A 21646-nucleotide genomic window follows, 5' to 3' on the forward strand; every position below is an offset into this window, starting at 1 on the left:
AAGTTACTCTTTAAATGTGAAATATAATCCAGAAATAGATTGTGAAGAAAACACTTGTAGCCTTGAGAGTGCACACAAGAAAACATTTCTCAGCTTTCTTCCTCCTCAAGAGGCAGTCTTCCCTTGAAGTCTTCCCTGAAACATGGAAAATTGGATTTTTAATGAGGTGGGTCTTTGGTGAACTTTTTGGCATCACAGACTGCCAGTGTAAATGTAGACTCAATAACCAAGTCATTGGCACAGCTTCAGTAGGAGTGAGGTCCAAGTCAAACTTCAGTTTGCTTTCACGTGAGGCGATATGCATGCTCCTTGTTCCTGCTCTCACAGGCCTCCATGGAGCTGAAACAAGCAAGACTAATTCCTTAGTCCTCGGGCTTTTGCAAATAATCTCTTATTTTCATCAGGGAGCTTTTCATCAGGATACTGGACAAAAAAGCGACGAGCTTTCCACCCACATTCGTTCTGTATTTCCCAGCTACTTTTTTGATCTGAATAGATATTGGACAAGGAGATCATTTAGGCAAATTATGTCTCTATGTGCTTTGCTTAGTGGTTGTTTCAAGAGTCAGGGCATCCTGACCGCTGCCATGTGAAAGTAGTATTAATGGGCTTCTTATCCTAACCGAGCTTGCTCGTTACCCTAGAGTGAGCTTGGTGCTGTATGACAAGGATAAAAAAGTAAATACCTGCCATCAGTCATGAACTAGAGATCAGAAAGGTCTGAGTTGGAGGAATGCTGTGAAATCCTAACAGCAGAATCCAAACATGAAGAATCCTAAAAGCAGAATCCAAACATGAAGAGTTTGAGACAAAACCCAAGATGATGCAGTGTGTGTGCCCATGGACCTACATCCTGTCAGTATTAGGCAGAGGTCATGTTCTTGCCTAAATTTTGTAAAAATATTGAGCCCTTCTATATCCTAGTCTGGTGAGTGTTTCCCAAGGATCTTGTAGTACTAGTATAGTTTATACAAAGCTGTTTCTTTTAAATTTGTGAAGGTACATTGTTTTTTAGTTTATCAAAGAAACAAGCCTGAAGTACCACCGCTTACAAACAGTTGCTTTCCAAAAGAGGTACCTATGGCTAAGACCTTTTTGTTGGAGAATTTATCATTCATTGAATATCACAAACATCATATTTTTATCACTTTTAACAGCGTTACTCTTGTTATAAGTGTTCTAACTGTAGTTGTCACCCTGCTTTCAAAGAAAGCATTAAAAAAATAGCCTTAACAATTAATTTAGTAATTCATGTTGCAATTCGAAATGTATCTGCTGGGGAATAGTAAGGATGTCAATAGAAATTTAGGGAGCATGATCTTCTCTCAGTTTGGATGGTTTGCTGCAACACAGTGATTCTATGTGCCTTGTCTAGGAATGATAAAAAGCTACATCCATTTGGAAGTAAATGCAGTTAAGCATAAATACTCTTGGGCTGGCAGTCCAGCTTAAAGCAATGCAGAAAGCAGTGCACACAAATTGCCTCTGCTTTTCCTGCAGCCTGCCGTGATTGCAGAGTGTTTCAGTAAACTTGTTGTGTCTTAGAACAGTGTTTTTGGAGATGGATAGGGTGGTCTGCTGCTCTCAGCTGAGTGTCTGTGAAGGCAGCAGCTGTTCTATGTTCCTTTCCGGGCTAGTGTCCAAAACCTGCACAAATAAGTCAATGAAAAATTGACCCAAATTTCTAGTACTGTATTTGTTATCTTATATTTTTCATTAATATTTCTGTTATCTGTCTATACAACATCTACAGAAGACACTTGTTATGGAAAAAGAGGTCCCTAATGTGGGTGAGTTTTGTCATCAGATCTTTGAATGGAAAGTGAAGAACAGAGCATGAGTGGGACGTGAAAGTGGGAGGTTTGTGGGCTGGGGGTCAGAGCTGTTTAATCTCATGTCAGAATGTGGCTAACTTTGATACCTAATTCACCCAGGACGGTGCTTTTCTGGGAGTGCAAATTATGCTACTTTAAACTCGTAGTGGGAAAAAGAGGCTCCGTGATACTCAATGGCTATGATCCTTCATCCTGTTGAAACCTGTGGCTTCTTCAGGTTTGAAACTGTGGAAAACAGGCATGTGCCTCATTAATATGTATAAATTACGAAAGGGTGGGTGTCAAGACAATGAACCAGGCTTTCCTCACAGGTGCCAGGCAATAGGACAAGAGGCAATGGGCAGAAACTGATGCACAGGAAGTTCCACCTGAACATGAGCAAGAACTTCTTTACTGAGCATGTGACCGTGCACTGGAACAGATTGCCCAGAGAGGTTGTGGAGTCTCCCTCACTGGAGATACTCAAGAACCATCTGCGCATAATCCTGTGCCAAGTGCTCTGGGATAACCCTCCCTGAGCAGGGAGATTGGACCACTGTGACCGCTGTGGTCACTCCCAACGTGACCCATCCTGGCATTCTGTGACTCTGTTTGCAAGGAAAGCACGCAGTGCAAGAAACTCTGTGTTCTTCCTTCCCCTGCCCTGCTCCCTGCCCTTCCCAGCTCTGATCTCCTCTGGGTGATACAGTGTGGGTAGCCTGCTGCAGCATGCTGGAGAGGGAAAGGGAATCCACCAAATACTGCCATAACCTCAGGTAGTGATGATGGACTGTGGCTGGCTGCCTGGACCATTTGAAATCCATTGCTGAACAGTTTAAATCCCAAACTGCTGTGTTACTTGTGGGAGACCTCTGTTTGCAAAATAAGAAAATAATGGGCCAGTTCCTTAAACCAAATGCCTGAATTCACCCATCAGAAATTTAGCAACAAGGAGGATCATAAGAACAAATGGAGGAGGTTATCAACCAAGATCTTAAGGATCTGGGCGTGGTTCTTTGTTCTTCAGTGATCGGTTCATCAATGATTTGGGAGAGGGAAAGAATATTGATGTCGCAAAGCTTTTCTGACTATTCCTATATAAACTTTTGTAAGAAAGACCTAGTAGAGGTCTTTAGTAGAGAAGAGAAATGGTAAGAAGAATGTCTGTGACAAGCCATCCTTCAAGACCTATGAGGATGTTGGCAGCCGTAGTCTGCATAGCCACGCATCATTGTTGTGAGCAAATGGAAAGAGTGTTAGAGTTGGAGAGTTCTTGGTGCCTGGCATCTAATTGGTAATGTTTTGCTTTTAACTGCCTTTAATTTATATTTGCTGAGTCTTATTAGTCTAATGTAGGGTAAAGCAGATAGTTTGTCTAGGTGCGTTGTCTGATCCTCTCTGTGGGAAGATACGCTCTAACTAGTAAGAACAATGGAGTGAAGAAGGTAGGGAAGCCACGTGTGCCTGTGGATCACAGACACCAGTGGCGAAGATCACCTAACCCTTTCTACACCGTTTTATCTTGTCAGATCCTGCAATGTACTTTGGGAAAGGATTGTAGGCTCTGCTGGGCCTGGGGCAGAATCAAGCTGGGGAAAATCAGTTGCATTGCTAAATCAGAGGAGACTCTTCCCAGAGCAAACTGAGCAGGGTGTTTTTGGCAGAGCTTTTGTTCAGGCAGCTCTCATTCTACCTGTGTTCAAAAGTGACCCTTTACAGCCCTGTCTGTGGAGTTGTTAACCACACTTTCCATCCCTTCTCCGTCTGGGGAGGGGGCAGTGGCTCAGGGCTGTCCTCTTCTGCTCTACCCGAGAGAGAGAACTGCCAGCTGTGGTTTAGCAGTGTTTGGGGAGAGGGAGCCCACCCACTTGGCACCATGGTGCTGTACACTGCCCATGCAGGGAGGCAACAGTGCTCTTCCATGGAGTCTGCGGATGTGGTGACATTCCTTTGCTTCCTTCCATCTAGCCATGAGCCACAGGAATGGTCAGACAGTAGACAATACACTGTACTATCTCTGAAAAATATTTAGATTTTATGAATGTATTTTGGAAAGCATTGGTTGAAAGAATTTAAGGCATTACATTATTTATCAAAAGTGTTAACCTTAGTATCCATAAACCCCCCATTTGTTCTTTATCTTCACATCTGTACCTTGGTATATATAGTGAAAAACATTTTTTCAGTGGAAAGTGAGGTTAATATTTTCCAGCTAGAAAGCACCTTTTATCTCATAAGTGGCCAGATCTCTGTGGTAGCTGCCTGCAAATGTCACCACTTCAGAAAGAAAGAGTGGCAGGTGAAAAGTGGGTTGGATCATCCTACAAAGTGCAAGAAACAAAATATTTTTAGACTAAAACTGTAGAGCAAAGCCCTTCTCTGTGGCAATGAACAGCATGACATCTTTCATGGTTGCATAAAGGAGTTTTACAAATAAGAAAAAAGAAGTCTTTCACAAGGCCCAAAGAGAGAAAGTAATGTGAGTGATATTCAATTAACCCTTCAAAAATAGGGGTTAAGGTTGATAATTTATCTGCACTTTCAGACTGCAATTGACAAATTCCTGTGCGCGATCCTATTCAGGAGAGGTTGCAGTACGCAGAGTACGCAGGTGAAAAACCTAAAAACCTGGGAGAAAAAATAGATGATAAACAGCAGGAGTGCATGATCAGGGTTTTATCACTGCATAAATTAGTCATTGGATTCTCCGAGAATTATGTAATAGGGCTGCTGTTGAAAAATTATTTAACAATCTTAATTACTAACTTGTGTTAGAATGTTAAGTGAACGTGGCTTGTTTAATGGAGGGAGGCAATAACTGAGCAGTCAGTGAAAACATTTATGCAGTGTACAGAGGTCATTCAGGAAAGTAAATGTCTCGGCATGTAAAGTATTTTAATGCCATTAAATACACTGGCTGCATTTCCTCATGGTGAATGTTTTGTTCGGCTCTGGTCGTCCCTCCCTGGACCAAACAGAAGTCCAGGAAGACCAATGAGAGTGAGTTCTTTTAGCTGAATATATAAGCAAAAAAACCCAGATTTGCAGAAAAGATGCACAAAGGGAGATATCATTGAAGTAAGCAAAATTTACCATTTCTCATAAAGTAGAACAAAAGAATAATTGATGAAATTGAAAGGTGAGAAATTTTAAAGCAAAGTGTAAAACAAACAGCCCTCTAAATTTAAACCGCCCTCTGTCCATGGAACACTGCCATTTGTGCATGTTTGAAATGAAAGCTTTTATTCTGGTTGGCGTTAAATATATCCAGTGAGCCAGACAGCACACTTGTGTAGGGAATCTTGCTGTGTAGGGGGGAAATCTTTTCTGTTGGAGCAGTTGGAAAGGCTTTCTTTAATTGATATGGTCTGTCCTATCCTTTTCTCAAATCATGGCCATGGTGGGAGGCAGGCGAGTGCCCTGGGTGGTGTGCAGGTGGGAAGGAGTACGTCAGTGGCTGCATTCCTGTATGCCCAGGGGATTTATCAGTGCAATTTGAACCTGACATTCCAGGGAGTGGAGATATTTTGAAGTGGATGCTTAAAGCATGGATTTATATCCTCCCTGGATTTTCCATTGTCTGTTGTAATTCCCTGGGGCTGTTAATTATACATATAAATCAAACAAAGTCTCTGTGACTGTCTAATATTTAAAGTGAAAGTCTAAGGCTTCCAGCGTCTGGGGTGAATTACTCTTTTCAGGCCTAACAAAGCTGGCAGAACTTCAGTTAAAGGAAGGGCAGAACAATGATGTGTTTCAATCGTGTTTTATGTAATTTGTGCACTTTATGAAGGGCTTGTATAATTACTTTATCCCTGAAAATATGATAGATATTTTTCTAATGGGTTTTGAATTAAATTTGCATTTGAATTGCATTATTTTCTTCAACAAATACATTGTTATCTCTGAACGAAATGTGGATCAAAGAATCACTTGAAACATAATACAGAAGTAGCGCTGCAGACCTTAGCAGCCTGAAAAATAATTGAAGTGAAGTAAGGAATGTTAACAAGCTCAAATGTCATCATCTTCCAAAACCTGACATTTAAGCTGATCCACATTCCCTCTCCTCCTTTATGTGGAATACAAAACCACATACATTGTGGAGTAACTAAAAGAAATGTTTGCTGGAGTTGGTTAAGAAACAGTGGACATGTTATTTTTGTATTAGCTCTTGTATAGCCACATACGAGCCTGTTTGAAAAAAATGTAGTTTGTGTAGAGCAAAGATGTTGGGGGAAGGGATAATGAGTTCCTACTGAATGCTAATTGCCTATGAGTTGTTCAGGGAGACTGTATAAGAATGGAAGATTTGTTGTAAATTAGTCACTAGCTGTATTGTGCACTGCCGTGAAGTTAGACCAGAGCTGTAAAGGTGCCAGCTCTACAAAATCCTGATGATTCACTGTCTTAACTTGGTGACTGTGTGAAGGAGAAATTACTGTGCAGACTAAATATTATTGGAATAAATGCTCCTCTAATGACAGTGTAATCTTTCTTCATGACACTTAAGCTTTAAGCTCATTTGAGCTAGAAAGATGGGAGTGACAGATTTTGAGTGGGTTATCACTGCTTTTCCAGCTGCAACATCCCAAGGTCTGCCAAAACTGTAAATGCTGAGAGGAGGGGTATTACTCTGGAGTCATATAGAGCCCAGCAGATTGATTAGTACTCTTAGCTTGGTGTTAATCTTAGGCTTGTTTAGTTCCAGCATTTTGCCTGATGTCAATTTGAGATCTTCTAAACCCCACTTTTAGCATGGAAACAAAGCTTTGCAATAGTTTATTTGCTTTTGAGAAGTATTTTCTCATTCCTTACCCGGCTCCTTTTGTTTTCGTTTGCATCAAAATGGAAAGGTGAGTTAATGATTCATTGGCACACAGTGACCTTTCAAATAGCTCTTGACCGCAATGCAGCAGCTCAGCTCGAAGCTCTCATACTTCAACCTCCTTGCCTCTGCTTTAATATTTGCAGCCTGATCTGTCTACATGCCTGGATGCCTGAAGAGTGCAAACATTTACAGCTTCTCCCTCCCCTGTGTTTAGTGGGCAATTTGATCCTTCTTTGTCCATTCGTTTATTCCACATTACTCTTAGGCTTGACTTGCTGTTGAGAACAACAAAGTGCAACTTTGGGAATCTGCTCTCTGTTTATTTAATACAAAAATGGACTCAGACTCTGATTCACCTTTTAATTACTCTTGGCCTTCATTACCTAAAATGAGGATTCGAAGAAGGGCAACCAAACCAGGTAGAAAAAGCTATCTTCTTTTAAATGACTCTTGCTTTACAGCTCTGCCTCCTTTTCATTTTCTGCTTCTGTGCAGGTGGCTCTATAAACAGCTTGTGTGAGGTAGATTTTCTTTCTGTCAAAAGTCAACCTCACCACTTTTTATGCCTTTTTAGATAATGGAGTTGGAATTTGTTAAGTAAAAAGAAAGTATTTTTTCTCCAGATTATGTACTGTTCTTTATGATTGTTTTTATTACTTTACTCTCTTAAGGCTTTTTTTTCTTCTTGATGTATGTGTAGCTCTCACTGAACAGCTCTGACACCCGGAGCTGCATGGCACAGCAGCAGCTGCAAAAAGCTCTGCTGGTTGCAGTTGTTTTCATTTAGGGAGAATCTGCTAATTCAACCATGCCTCAACAACTAACAGGATTTTTTTTTTTTTAATTATGTGAAAAAATCTTACCGAAATGAAGAGAAAAATCTTACGCTTTCTGCAAAAGAAAATGAAAAGGGCCAGTTAATGTCTTTGCACAATTAGACGTTATCCTTTTTTGTGGAGAAATCTTTGGGAGGTAAGGATTATAAATGCTGTCAGTGTGAGAAAGGGGAGTTTTAAGGAGGCTCAAAGGCACTGACTGGTAAGTTTATGTAAGGAAGAATTATGATCGGAAGCTCTAATGAGGAAAGAAAAATTTTTGCTACATATAAAAGCAAAAAAATGAAGACAAAGAATGGCAAAAAAATAGGATTTTGGTTCTTTTCATAGAATTGAGTTTTTTTGTGTGTGTGTTTCAGAAAGGGAAAAAAAATCAGAGAGGTAAGATGCATCAGTGCCACTAAATTCAGTAAGCCAAGAGAATAATTTTTATGCAGACTGAGACTTTGACCTAGTTCAGAGTGAAAAATGTGTACAGAATGCATGTTTTAATGTGCAAGGCACTTCCTCAACTTTTTACTTCTTTTCATGGGGAAATCCAGTATTTCCCAAGTGTGCGGGAGTTTCTGCAGTGCATTTGGATGCACATGCAATTTGCAAAGATGAAGTGAGTTGCAAGTTGCACAGTATGTGTTTACTCCACCTCAAATGATGACTCGTTTTATCTGTAAATGCTGTAGCTGTGCACCTGTCCTTCATTCACTTCTGTTTAGACAGCTTTTTTTTTAATACTTCACCAGTTGTAAAGCACTGGATGCAGATGTAGTGTTTGCGTGCTACAGTATTGCACCTTGTCTTCTATCCCTGTTAATAGTATACCAATACATGTGGCTTATACACACAACTGACCTTTTATGTGGGGTTGTTGGAGCAAGAAGGTGCATTTTGAGTACATGCTCGTATTTCAGTGCTAAAATTCAAGGGTTCATTTGTGCTTGGGGGATTGAAATTCTGTATGCTGATGTGGTAGGAGAAGTGCCTGTGCAAGGGGACAACAGGCTCATGATCTAAGCTTGTGATCTTTGTTTTTTCCTGGTAGTATTTGAACATGACCTGTTGATCCTGGCATGCAGGTGTGGACACATAGCTCATAGTTGCATTTTGTTCATACAGGGGTTCAGGTCTCACTGAACAAGAGCCTTGCAGTGCCTGGCAGGAAACAGTGCAGGGTTCTTCCAGCCACTCCACAAGTCACAAAATCATGTACCTCTGCTGGGTACTCCAGCTGTTCTGGACAATGAAATTTCAACTGCCTCCCTTCCCCTCGGAAGCATCAGGCTGCTGGTTTCTTGGTCTGGGATTGCTCCTCTTGGGAGGCAGGGGAGATGTGCAGAGTGTCCCACTCTTGGGAACAGAGAGTCAAAGTTCTCACATGCCACTTTGCACCATGTGCATCAGTGTTTTCACATGTTAAGTTCCCTTTGAGGCCCCAGGTCAGTTTTCATCCCTGCTCAGAAACCTTTCAGACTGGGTATGCAGTCCCTGCCCTTCCCCTGAACTTCTGCAGTCTGTCAGGAGCCGAGTGCAGGCCTCACTCCTTTGGGACATGCATTGCAGATTGCTCCCTTCTGCTGACGCTGATGGGCATGGTATACTTAAAGGGTAATTAGCCTATACAGAGAGTGTGTGAACATGACTCTGTCTTAGTGATTTGACAGGGGAGAGGATCTAGTTTTTTTCCTTGCTGCAAGACACCAAAGGTATTTATGTTATGTGAAATTGTCACGAAGCATAGTCCTTACTCTGCATAGTCCTACCTGTCCAGAGATAGTGACTCTCTCAGCCTTTTTGAGGGCTTTAAAAACCTTCAGAGGTGCTGAGAATATCTGTCTCTTGTGAGTCTGTCCTACTGCACTGGGAGGTGGGAGTTACACGCTGAGTCCACTCATGCAGAGGTGGGAAGTGAAACCAAACACCCCACATCAAGGGAAAGTACTTTTTTTTTTTGTGTACTGTTCTATGAAAAGAGACACCAACTTATTTCTGTCTGTATATTCATTTGACTGTGAATCCCATGTTGAAAACAGATGCTATCTTACCGCCCACATTTAGGTGACCAAGACCAAAGTCAGACTGACAAGTGTATTTATTCTATGGAAAATAATACCCACGTCTTGAACATATTGGCATTATTTTCCAGGATCTATATGCCTGATCCCCCTTGTGCAGTATATAGGAAACACAGTGCTTTGGTCTCCACTTTACAGATTTAAGACAGTTAAATGTTCATCTATGACAATAGCACTTCAAAGCCTACTTCATTTACCCTCCACGTAGGGTTATCCTCAAGTATTTGCTTAATTTTGCTGTTGTGAGTAGCTGCACTGTCTGAATGAAGGCCTAAGACACCTCAGTTAAGGGTGCAGTTCTCCCACTGAAATTGGTTATATGGGTCATATCTACAGATGTGCATGTCACTTCAGTTGCACCCATACTAGGAACTTCCTCCTTAAAATTCAGGTGACCTGGATTTAGAGGAGTATATCTGCAGCCCTGCATGACCCATGCGCTTAGCTGTCTGTATTTTTCACTGACTTCCAATTATACATTAACCCCTGCTCACATTGCTGGGGGTAAATGTGATGAGCTGTCTGAAAACTATTCATTGTATCTAGAGAATGGAATTTGTAATTTCTTTCCTGGCTCTTGGCTTTCTCACGTTGATATATTTCACTGCTCTTTTACTGTATGTTCTCTCATGAAACAATTTAAGTTTTGATTTTTGTGAAAAAAAAGTCAGTGTTTGTTCTTGGCATTTTCTGACACAGGTCATTGAAAGCTATACATGTTCTTACACCAATATAAAACATGTTTTTAATTACTGTTATGATGATAATGTGTTTTTTTAAAGTTCTAGTATTTGTGTAAGCTGCGTGGCTGGTAAAACCTGGTGCAGCCTTTGCTGTATAACTCTACAATGTTACAGAAGATGTAGAGAACTTGTGCCTAGTTACTCTTTAGTCAAGGTCTTTTATTTTACCCATGTTTGGAGATTATTCTTCCTAGCATGACATCTAAATAACACATACATCTGTCTTGATTGTTCATTAAGGAGACGGCAGAGAGCCACAGGCTCTTCTAAAGGAGGCATGTCTTTACTCTTTTTCTGTGATCACGGTGTAGATCCAGAGGGTGTTCAGCTCTGGCAGAAGGATCAGCTTGTTGAGCTGTGCTTGCTGGGTTGTTTCAGTAGCAAAGCCAATTCTCCTCTGTTGTATTCAGGTCATTTTTATTTTAGTAAGCATCTTGAAATCCATTTCCAATACCTTACAGAACCTAGACTCTTCTGGGGACACCTTTACCAGTTTGCTCTGGCAGTCCTGTCTTTTCAAAAACCATGCTGAACTTTTGCATTGGCAGTGTGATTTTTGAAATCCTAGGAGAGATTTTTGAAAGCCTAGGAGAGATTTTTGAGACATTTTGTTTGAAAATGGATTTTATTGATATTCTTCACCTTTCAGACAAGTGCAGCCTTTCTGCATATTACTGCTGGTACCCAGTACAGTCAGTTACCTGCTGCCGTGTTAACCTGGAGGGGAAGGTCTGCTGATGGTCCCTGTAAGATCAAGAGGACTTGTAGCCAGCAAGGCAGGTTGGAGGCAGTTAGTGAAGCTGTAGGAATGTAGTGGGTGATTTGGACACTTGCAGTGATTTTGTCACCTTTTAAACTATGCAGGCCTTTCCGGTGGAAATAAGTTACTAGCACAGTCAATGTGTAATTAATATTGCTCTCCCCCACATTCAGCAAAGTCTTTAAACTTCTCGTGTTACAAAGTTACTTGGATGTAATCATCTCTTCACACATGTTTGAAATTGAGGGGGTGAGGGGGCAGAGTGGAAGTAAAGAAGTACAGTGGGGTCATATTGCCATTGCACTCAGTGATCTTGAAGGTCTTTTCCAACATTCAAAATTCTGTGATGCTTTGAAGCCTGAAATAATTTGTTACCATTTAAAATCCAAATGAGTATTTATTTACTCATCTCACACTTAACAACAGACTAACTGGAGCATCTCCAAGAAAACATATGGCATTTAACAGGGATAATTAATAAAGATTTACAGACCGAATATACCACAGGTAGCATATTCTGATATAGCTTGTACTTGCAGCAGCTTTCTCCAGAATTTGTTACTTAGAATGTTACTCTTGTACAGAACTTTAAAATAATGTAAAATGTGTTATTAGAAGCTGCTATGTAAGTTAAAATCGGAAGTAACAGGGGGATTTGTGTTGTTTCCGGTTTGGGATGTCCAGTCCACTAAGTGACTGTGAAGACCCCATGTGACATCCTACCCTCAAGGGTAAGCAATCATCCAAGATGCTCATAGATGCTCATGGTCAAAATGAATGGCAAAAGTCGGAGAGTCCACAAAAGCGTGTGAAGTTTTATTAGTAAATTTCAATGTGGCATGGAAATTATTATAAGGTAGTTCCTGATGTCCTCCTATAAGCACACAGCAGTAGATTTTGGGTAAAGAGGTAGGTTGAAAGAGAAGAGAGAGAGAGGGAGATGTATTAAAGAGGGGGAGAGAGAAAGAAAGGGAGATCACCAGTCCTGGCTTCACTGTCAGTTCAGCTAGTGGGGTGTCCAGGGTCCTGGGGCTCCTGTACAACCCAGCTTTGGAGGAGTACATTTTTTAGATAGTTTTTTTCACATCCTGGAGCTAATTTTTTGCTTTCTATGTAAATGAGTTATCGTGCACAGTCCATTCTTCTAGACCTTTCTGGAAACGGGTCAGAGGGCTTTGTGGGTCTCGGGTTGTCTTGATCCCTCCACTGCAGTCCATGCCCACTTCTTGACTTCATTCCTGTACTTGAACTGTATTGTGTTGTGCTTATCTCCAGGATTCAGAAGAAGGACATTTGTCCCAAAATAGTGCTGCCCTACTTCTTGAGCCACATCTTGTTCTTTTTCGCAGGGTGTCATTACCAGCAATCCTTGGCTGGCTCCACAGCTATCGTCCATTGGTGTTTGAGACATACGCATCAGCCCCCTTATCTTCAAGGCTTCTGCACCCCAGCAGTGGGAACTATTGCTGAAGTCCAGAAACTGACTTCTTAGGCTCAGGTTTATGCTGTGATATGGGAATCCCTAATTCCTGGGCTGTTTTTTGGGGGTATGTGTTGAACTTGTGCCAGCCGAGCACTGGACATGTACACCACCCTTGCCTGTTGTACCCAGTGGGTTTGTATACAAGAGGGAGTGCAGACTGGGGAAGGTAGTAAGCATACAAGAAAAAATGGAGAGTCTGACACTTACTTTTTTGCCTCATTGTTGGTTTAGGAGCAACCCTTGGAAATCTTTATTTGCCACAAGAAAGTACTGCCAATTTTGCCAAATCACATTTCCATGTGAGGTGAGCTGCCAGAGTTTGATGAGCTGCTGTAGAACACAATGCTTTTATACTACTTATAAACAAAGGCTTTGGGATCTTGTCAGACATAAGGAACTGGTGTGTAGCTTTAGCAGTTCTTAATATGACAGTCACTAAAATTGTGTTAAAATTCTTGCAGGAGGGAAAAACAAAATGAGATGCGTAAGAATGTTTTAATGGTATGAAATCCCACAAGGCCTGCCAGGATTTGAAACCAAATATTCATAGTGTGCCATTTCTAAATGGGAATTTCCATCTTTCTCTGATTATAGAGGTTATTGTTCTTAGGCTTTATGAGATAGCATCTTAAAATTAAATAAAAGCTGTGATGTATCACTACAGATTTGACTGGTCTGGGACTTTTTTCTTCAAAGCAACAAATGCACCAGACCTTAACAAGTGTTGTTTCTAATCCAGTTCTATTTTTTCATTATGACTTTTCTTGCAATCTAATGGCTATAAGCATCTTGGATGGGCTTTGAGCAACCTGATCTAGTGAAAGATGTCCCTGGGTATGGCTGGGGGGTTGGACTAGATAACCTTTAAACTTCTTTTTCAACACAAATCATGCTATATGGCTCTGTGACCTTCCAAAAGCAGTTACATTACTTTAGGAATATAGTGTGGGGAAGTCTTTAGTGGTATCTTTTCCTTCACACCTCTGCAGAAAATAAATTTATGATGCAGCATAAAAAGATTTAAAGAATGATATTTAATAACAGCCAAACTCAAATTACATTTATTGAGTGTTTTGATTTTGGGTGTTTTGCTGGGTGCAGTAGTTTCCTCTATCACAATCATTCTTATGCTAGTCTGTCTCCATTCACTTCCAATGGCAATGCTTGACTTACTGCATTTTAAGGAAAACTACATTACAACTGTGATTTTTTTTTTAGCCTGTTTTCACACGGTTTACAACAAGACTGGTTTCTGCTTTGTCAAATTTTCCTCTGTTTACATTCAGAAGATAACCCAGCTCAAATGCTGCACTGGTACGGGCTCCTCATTCTTACAAGCAGCTTTAAGAGAAGTGGGCCTCCAGGACAGAGGATTTCTGCTGCTCAAAGGCATAAAATACACAGACCATGCAGCTTTTTATAATATTTGTAGTCAGGAGCACACTTTTGAAAACTAAACTCTGGATTTCTGTTAATGTTTTCTGGTGGAACTTGTCAAAAGCAGATCAGATGCAGTATTCATCCCAAACATCCTGTTCATGGATCAAGTCTTGCTTGATTGCTATCAATCTGTAAAGGCAGTATTAGTGGTATACTATTTATATCCCTATTGCAATTTTATTGGTGTTTTTTGGTTTTGTTTTGGTTCATTGGTTGGTTGGTTTTTTGTTTTGTTTTGGGTTTTTTTTTTGTGTTTTTGTTTCATTTTAAGAACAGTAATCTGATTTCTTAGTTTAAGATCATCATTTATGTGGCTACCAGTAGGTAGAATGCTTTAGGGGAATCATTATTTGGCTGCAATTGAACACTATTTAATTCATGTAATGTATCAGATGTTTTATGTATCAGCCAGAATCATGCATAATTCATCCCAGCCTATAAATCTTGTTCTGTGTTCTACTGCAACCACAAATCTCTACAAAGCTCTAGCTTAGGTGGAAAATAGAAGCTTTTTGCTAGACAAGATACAGGAACATTGATTCTTTAGTTATGTGAATGATTCTGTGGTACTCTAAAGAGTCTTGTCAGCTAAAGGCTTCCCGGAACATATGGCAAATGTTGGGCAATTATGAAATGAGCAGGTTTTGGTGCAGTCACACAAATATTACTCAAATTGTAATGCTTAGATTTGGTGCTTAGTGCTTAACTTTGCTGTTTTTATGATAGTATGTATACATGAGAAGGAAATGGTTTGAGATTTAATGGCAAATTTCCCATGCTTTTTTTTTCCAGAGCACAGACACTCTACCCTTGATGTTCTAAGGAAATTGAAGTCTCCCCCTACTTTCTTTGGTGCAACCAGACTTTCTCCCATGCTGAGTGGAAGTGATGAAGTATATGCAAACTGCATGGTAGTAGACCAAGTAAGCTTATATTTGAACTTTGGCTAATTTTTCTTTGTCTTCTATTAATTTATTTGCATGATAGTAGGATTTTCTGTCACTGTCAGCAGTGGTGTGTTGTCAATTAGTAAAATTTAAATTAAAACCAGTAATATCTTACTCTCCTCAGCTATGTTTTGTAACCTTTTTATGAGGTGTCTTTCAATAGAGTCAGTCAATTATAGGAATTATTCTCCCTAGCCTGCAGGAAGAATTCTAAGGCTGGTGTTATCATCTCTTCTGTGTGTTGGTGAGCTAAACAGCATGTGCTTCTTTCTAAAAAATGTTTACAATATTACTTGCTCGTGTGCACTTCAGATTTCTGAATTCTGTGTACATTCACAGTACAGACAAATTTGCTGATAATTTCAGAAGTTGATTAAAAGCTCATAGTAAAGCTTATAGGCTCAACAAAACCAAGGTATTACTGAAAAGGTGAAGCTGATGTCCTACAGCTGTCATGGAACATTCTGATATTGGAGATTCTGATTTAGTATTCCTGTTTCTGATTTGTCACCAGCACTGGAGATGACTTAAAGTGTCTGTACCAAATTATATTTTACATCAGTGCATTGCACCTGGAATCTTTCCTCCATGGTCACGCTCAGATACCATAATTTGGGTTGGGGGGATGAGTCTGACTAGTCACAGAATGTATGTGGTGGCTGGGTCTAGTTAAATAGACACCAGCTTCTGGTGGCATGTAGCTACTTTTCAGTGATGCTTTAAGTGATTTATTCATTTGTAACCTGCTTTAGGCTCTCCCTTGCCTGAAAGTTGGAATATAGAAGTAAGAAATTACCAGATAATATTAGAAGTCTGAGATTTTGCAAGTGTGATTTCTTCTTTTCCTTTCTTTGCCTCCTGCCTGTCCCTACCCCATGCTCTGAAACACTTCATTCACTGCAGATCCAGTTCATCATGACAGATGTGATGGGAGTTTAAGTCAGAGGCTGAGTGTGTTCAAAATGCACTGAAGAGATGTATGTAATAATGACCCATGAGTGAGCAGCTGTCAGGGGACTATAAAGTGCAGTCTTTGAATGCTTGATTTGAACAATATCGAGGTTGGAGATGGTGATGTTACCCAAGTACATTGCTCAGGCGGCCTTCAGCTAACCTTTGTTCCGTATGTGGTCGCATTCTACCTTTTAAAACTGAGGATTGGGGCCAAATTCTCCCTTAAGCACCATGCAGCAGGAGGCAGAGTGGCTGCAGGAGAAGGTCCCTCTCATGCTGAGGAGGAACACTGCCCAAACAGGAACAGCTGCATAAGACCTGGGAAAAGCATTTTACCTTTGTGCATGTCATGTGCACAGCGCAACAGAAGTGTTTCCAGACTTGCATGCATTGTATCTTTGAATGCAAATGTGGGCTGCTGTAAAAATGCCAGCAGTTCTTCCTGTCTTTTACTAAGAGATGGGGATGAAAGCACATCTCAAGAGGGACTGGAGAAGAGGAAGTCAGCAATCTGAAAGACCAGGGCTTAGGACACTCTTGCATTCCTTCCTTTATTCTTGCTTTTATACAGGTGCTTTTTGGAGACTGAATGTTTCCACTGGCAGTGTGACTTTTCACATAGTATTTGATATCTAATTAGATGACTGTAGCCCCTAGCTAAAAGACTAACAATGAACTGTATTTTAGTATCTTCTGCAGAGTCAACAGAGAATTCAAAGAATTATTTGTTACTAGAGTCTAAGTCCTGATCCCTGTACCTAAGAAAATAGAATTCCCAAATCCATCCCTGTCTGTGCAGAAAGAGAGGTTCTTCAGGCCCCGTATTGCTTAATGGCAAAAAATAAGAGTCCTTTCCCTTCCTCCCATCAAGAAACTCTGTTCCAGGTCATGTATATTTATCTCAAAGCTTAGGAAACTGGTGCTGTAAAAGTGCATTGAAAGTGCATGATGTGTAGGCTGATTTTTCCACATTAAATTGCACAATTATTGAATTCTCTTCCATATGTCTCCCACACTAATGTATTATGCTTATTTTTTGCTCAACTCAAGGGTAGTTTTAAATAAAATCTATAAATATATATATATCACTAAATTTAATATAAGGTATAAATATGAGTGAGAAATTCAGTAGGCTTGGAAATACCAATTCATTGCTGCTCTAATTAGGGAAAAAAGCAATGCAAAGTCTTGAATTTCTTAGCCATACAACTTCCCTTGAATTCATGTGGTGTAGAAAGTAATAGGGAAAACCCCACAGAACATATATCCGTAAATAAAATGGAAAACTGCTCTGGTCCTTGTTTCCTTGTTGTTGCCTCTTACCAGCATTCATTTTTTACCTGCAGGCTGGAGAACTAAAGACTAACTACATTCATGGAGATGGTGTCAGCAGTGAAATATCTCTGAATCCCACCAACTCAATCCCGATGGCTAAGAGCTCTTCATCTCCCTCCCTTGAGGAGAATGATCAATTTATATATCTCCCAGATGAACAAAGTCAAAGGCCAGTGAAAAATGAAGAAAATGCAGGATCAAGGCATGCCATTTCACCTTCTCATCTGTATGGAGCAGATTCGTATCTTACATTCAAGACCCATGGATTTATTAAGGATTGGGGCCAAATTTATGCTGATATGAAAAAAAGAAGGTATGGAATTGACTTATTGATATGGCCAGAATAACCATTATTTATAACCACCTTTTGTTTAAAAAGGTGAAGCAGAATCTGAAGTAATAAATATTATTATTGGGGTGAAATCTCTGTTTTTCATTACTAATAGTTATTGTCCTAATAATCTGTTTTCATAAAATAGCTGTGAAGATATTTTTAACAAATAAAAAGTGTCCTCTTAGTAAATGTATTTTGAATGCAAATGGATACTTTTATACCTTTATTTCTTGTATGCAAATACTCTTTACAAAAGAAAAAATAATAATCAGCTCTTCACTGTCACTGCCACTGTGGCATTTTTGACAGAGAACAGAATTCCGCTCTGGTTTTCCTCTGTTATATTTTTCATTAAGAAAATAGTCCAAAATCTGTTGAAGTCTCTGGGAATCTGTCAAGTCTTTAAATAGGCCTGTAGGAGGACCATATTATTCCTGACTGCATAGGTATTTTTTATCTCAAAAGACGCAGTGTAGAGTATAGCTGCTGTTTCTGATAGGTTTAGATTGTTTTCTTCTCCACTGCTGGTACACAAGGTTTGCTGCCATTTGTCTGAAGATCCTCCTCCAAATGGCTTCAGGTTATGGTGGGAACTGGTAGGCTTTAGAAATGCAGAGAGCTTTGAAGATGGAACTATAATTTTGGTTATTAAAATTAGGTTTTTAACAGTTAATTTAAAAATGAAACAACTTAACAATGAATTTTCTTGATGAAAAGGTTTTATTGCTTCTCTGAATAGATGAGATTCCTTCTTCTGCAGGAGGAAATTTGAATCTTGCTCCCACCTTTGAAGAGTATTAGGAATAGTTGGATGTGGAGCATCAGATCTTTGTAAAACAGTAAGGAAGCAGAAGGATCAGCCAATTATTTTTTAAAATAGGCAATAAAATTTTCTCTACCTTAATTTTGAGTTTCTTACGCAACTATGAAGTCCCACTAGGAGGAATCTTTAACACAGATAATACAATAAATGTCAGAGTTTTTCTTTCACAATCCTTTGTTTCTTTTTCACTAACTGTGGGGATGTCATGTAGAATACTGTAATCTTCCTGTGCCTCTGGTTAGAAACATTTTTATCCTATATATTTTTAGATAGTCCTACCCTTTTAAAGACTTAGGTTATGTACCTGTATGAGAACTTAAGGAGTGTATATAAATTTTCAGGGACATGTGATTTGCCTTAATATGTCATATGACATATGTAAGTGATCCAAATGTTACACATAAAATAAGACTACTGGTATGTAATTCTGTTTTAAAAACAGCTTTTTATGTCAGAAAAATTCCCTGGAGAAGTTACCACAGTAGCTCATGTATTGCTTTTTCAATTTTAACATGTGACAGTAACTGATAAAGCATTTCTGTAACTTGTTTCTGAGATGTCACATGGGCTATTACTTGGAAACATTGCAAAATACTGTCTCTAGAATTGTAATAAGGAAGTAGTTTCAGACAGTAGCGATAGATTTGTGCCTCAAAAAAGTAGTGGTGTGTGAAGGAATTTTGGTGCTATTATTCCTGGTAGGAACTCTGGCTATTTAGAAATACCACACATAATTTGAAGTTTTATGTTGTAAGGCTGGAATGTTATTGCAAGCAGTCAACCCTTCCTTCCAATCACTCTGATGAAGAGACCATGAACTTGCTCTTGCAGATAACAGGACTCATCCTGGGGAACTCATCCTGGAGATACTGCTGATCAACCTTAGTGCACTCTCCAGCTCAGAAACCCTTGCCAATCAAATAGTCTCTACGTATTTGACATATTGATTTAGCCTGAGATTTTTCAGTCTGCTTGTAGCTCTGTATATTTTTAAATGTTTACCTTCCGAACTGAACCTCATAAACTGTCTCAAGACCCTCTTAATCTCCGTTATTGTTTTTTCTCTTCCATCTTTTGTCATGAAGTCACAGATGTAGATGAAAATATGTCTGTGAATGGCCGTATCATATCTTCCAAATACACACACGCATATAATATCCATCTATATCTATGTATCTTGAAAGCTGAGGTAGTTCTCTCAGCCCTGCTTATTGTCTTAGTTCTCTTTATCATATTTGTAGAGAAACAGGTTTATGCATGGAAAAAAATCTCATTTTTCAGGAGATGCTGAACATGGGTCTAAAAGTAATGATCCAGAGGTGGCTGGCTGTGGTGGGAGTGTGTGGGCTCAGGGGTGATGCAGATATCTGCACTGCAGATCCACGAGGCTGGGTCAGAGGGATCCTGTACAGAGAAACTGAGTAACCAGGTGACTGCAGGCCTGAGGAAGGCCTCAGGGCATGGTTTCCCTGACATAATCATGGTGGTTTGGGCTGTCATTGTTCAGAGGATTCAGCCGTATATTTGCTTGTTGCATTTGGGCTGAAGTAAATTGCTAGGAGGAATTCAGGGAAGTTAAAGACTTCGTTGTCTTCTTCAGTTCAAGTCTTGATGACCTTGAAGTAGACTGTGGAAGTGGAGCTGTGTCGGACAGATCCCATGTTCACTACCCTCCCCTCGGCTCTTCAGAGGCCCTGGCTTCTAGCAGAGATGGATTGAACTTACCTACCAGTCTGCAGCCCAAGGTATTTGATACTGGCTTGGTTTGAATTGTTTTCCTTTCAACTAAATCACTGAAACTGTGTGAGAAATATCTAAATCTGAAAGGGAAAGATGAGTTCTCATTTGGCAGTGCTGGTGTCTCCAGAGAGCACTCTCACAGACTTGTGAAGCTAGAACTCCCTGGGTGTGGCTGGGCTGGGCAGCAGCCATGGAAAGAAAGTGTCTGTCAGAAATTTGCCTCACTTTAAAAACCACATAATTTATCAGACGTGTTTCAAAGGAAATATCTCAGATTCAGTGAATCAGCATTTTTTAACCAAAATATATTTAGTGAGAAAATGTTTAACCAGCTGTAGTTATGTGAAAGAGTAATGCTTTGTAAAGTGTACAAGTGGCCTGCTGCCTGTTTTGAAACAGTTTCTAAACTCAGGGAAATTCAATTGGGGTGTGCATTGACCAATGTAAATCTCTTCGTTATGGTTTTCCGAAGTATCCTGTCTACATTAATTTTCATTAGACTGTGGTGCTATTTTTGAGATCTTCAGATACATACATAGGATTATTTCTTGTTCGCAGAGATTCTTTTTGATTTTTTAGATGCACTTGTTGCCACTGTAGAACTTTATCTGACTTTTAGCAAATGATTACATGAAGGGAGAAAAAGAGTTCAGCACCAACATGAATTCTGTTATGGCTGTTTAAAAAAACAATAAGGTAAGCACTTTACAGGAGTTTTAGGAATAGTCTCTGTTGAAATGCAAATGATGTATCAAACATTAGGGGATTTCCTTTCAAGGGGTATTACTGGCATATTTGGTAATTGGAAAATGTTTTCAAATACGGTAATAATTTAAAAAGCCAAAAACAATATAGAGAAAAGAGAAAGAGGTCAACTCCTTTCTTTGGAAACTCTGACATCAGTAATTACCAAGGCCTGGTCAAAGTCTGCAGGAAATGTTCTCAAAGTATTAAAGTACTAAGATTAATGCCTTCCTTGGTAAAAGAAGATAGCTTGGTCATCAGATATAATGGCCAACAGTACTGTGTGGATGTTGCCTGTTACCAAACTGAAGAAGAATCTGAGCTTTCTTAGTCTCTTAGTCTAACTTGCACCCACAACTTATTTCCTGTAGTATACAAAAATTTATCATGGTGGAAATACAACAGAATTCGTAAGAAGTCACATGAAGTTTTCAAAAATTCAACTTGAAGCCAAGAAAATGTATGCAAGCGGTCAGCTGTTCCTGATTTACTTTGTTTCTGTTGCTGATGCATTTCAAAATGACACAAGGTTTCATTAGCTGCAATTTCTCGTAGGAATGCACAGTGTTTGGGATTCGGTCACGCTCGTATTCCTGTTCCTCGCCCAAAAGTTTGGTAGGAAGACCTCGCATTCCTCGGGACTTTGCAGTTGGGGATTCAAATGGAGGTTAGTTCCCTGGCTTTGTGTTATTCAATACCTGCCCGCTTCAGGCCCAGAGCTGATGGCGTTACTTTATAAAGCTCACCAGTGTGTATGTTTGGTAGCCTTCAGGTAGCCCTACCATCATCCCTA

The 21646-nt window shown here is 39.8% G+C and overlaps 1 protein-coding gene across 7 annotated transcripts in view; it reads left to right on the forward strand.

The window, feature by feature from the left end:
• Window positions 1–21646, forward strand: part of ARHGEF28 (Rho guanine nucleotide exchange factor 28) — a 117863-nt gene that overhangs the window by 48293 nt on the left and 47924 nt on the right. For 5 of the 7 annotated variants that reach the window (XM_032096682.1, XM_032096684.1, XM_032096683.1 and 2 more), the window contains 4 exons: window positions 14769–14899; window positions 17224–17525; window positions 19970–20114; window positions 21409–21520. In XM_032096682.1, the coding sequence (XP_031952573.1) occupies window positions 14769–14899; window positions 17224–17525; window positions 19970–20114; window positions 21409–21520 (690 nt within the window). Of the gene's footprint in view, window positions 1–6810; window positions 7065–14768; window positions 14900–17223; window positions 17526–19969; window positions 20115–21408; window positions 21521–21646 lie in introns of those variants that run through there. The other 2 variants (XM_032096687.1, XM_032096689.1) reach the window with 2 other exon arrangements.

This window comes from Corvus moneduloides, chromosome Z, assembly GCF_009650955.1.
Source record: "Corvus moneduloides isolate bCorMon1 chromosome Z, bCorMon1.pri, whole genome shotgun sequence".
NCBI lineage: Eukaryota > Metazoa > Chordata > Aves > Passeriformes > Corvidae > Corvus > Corvus moneduloides.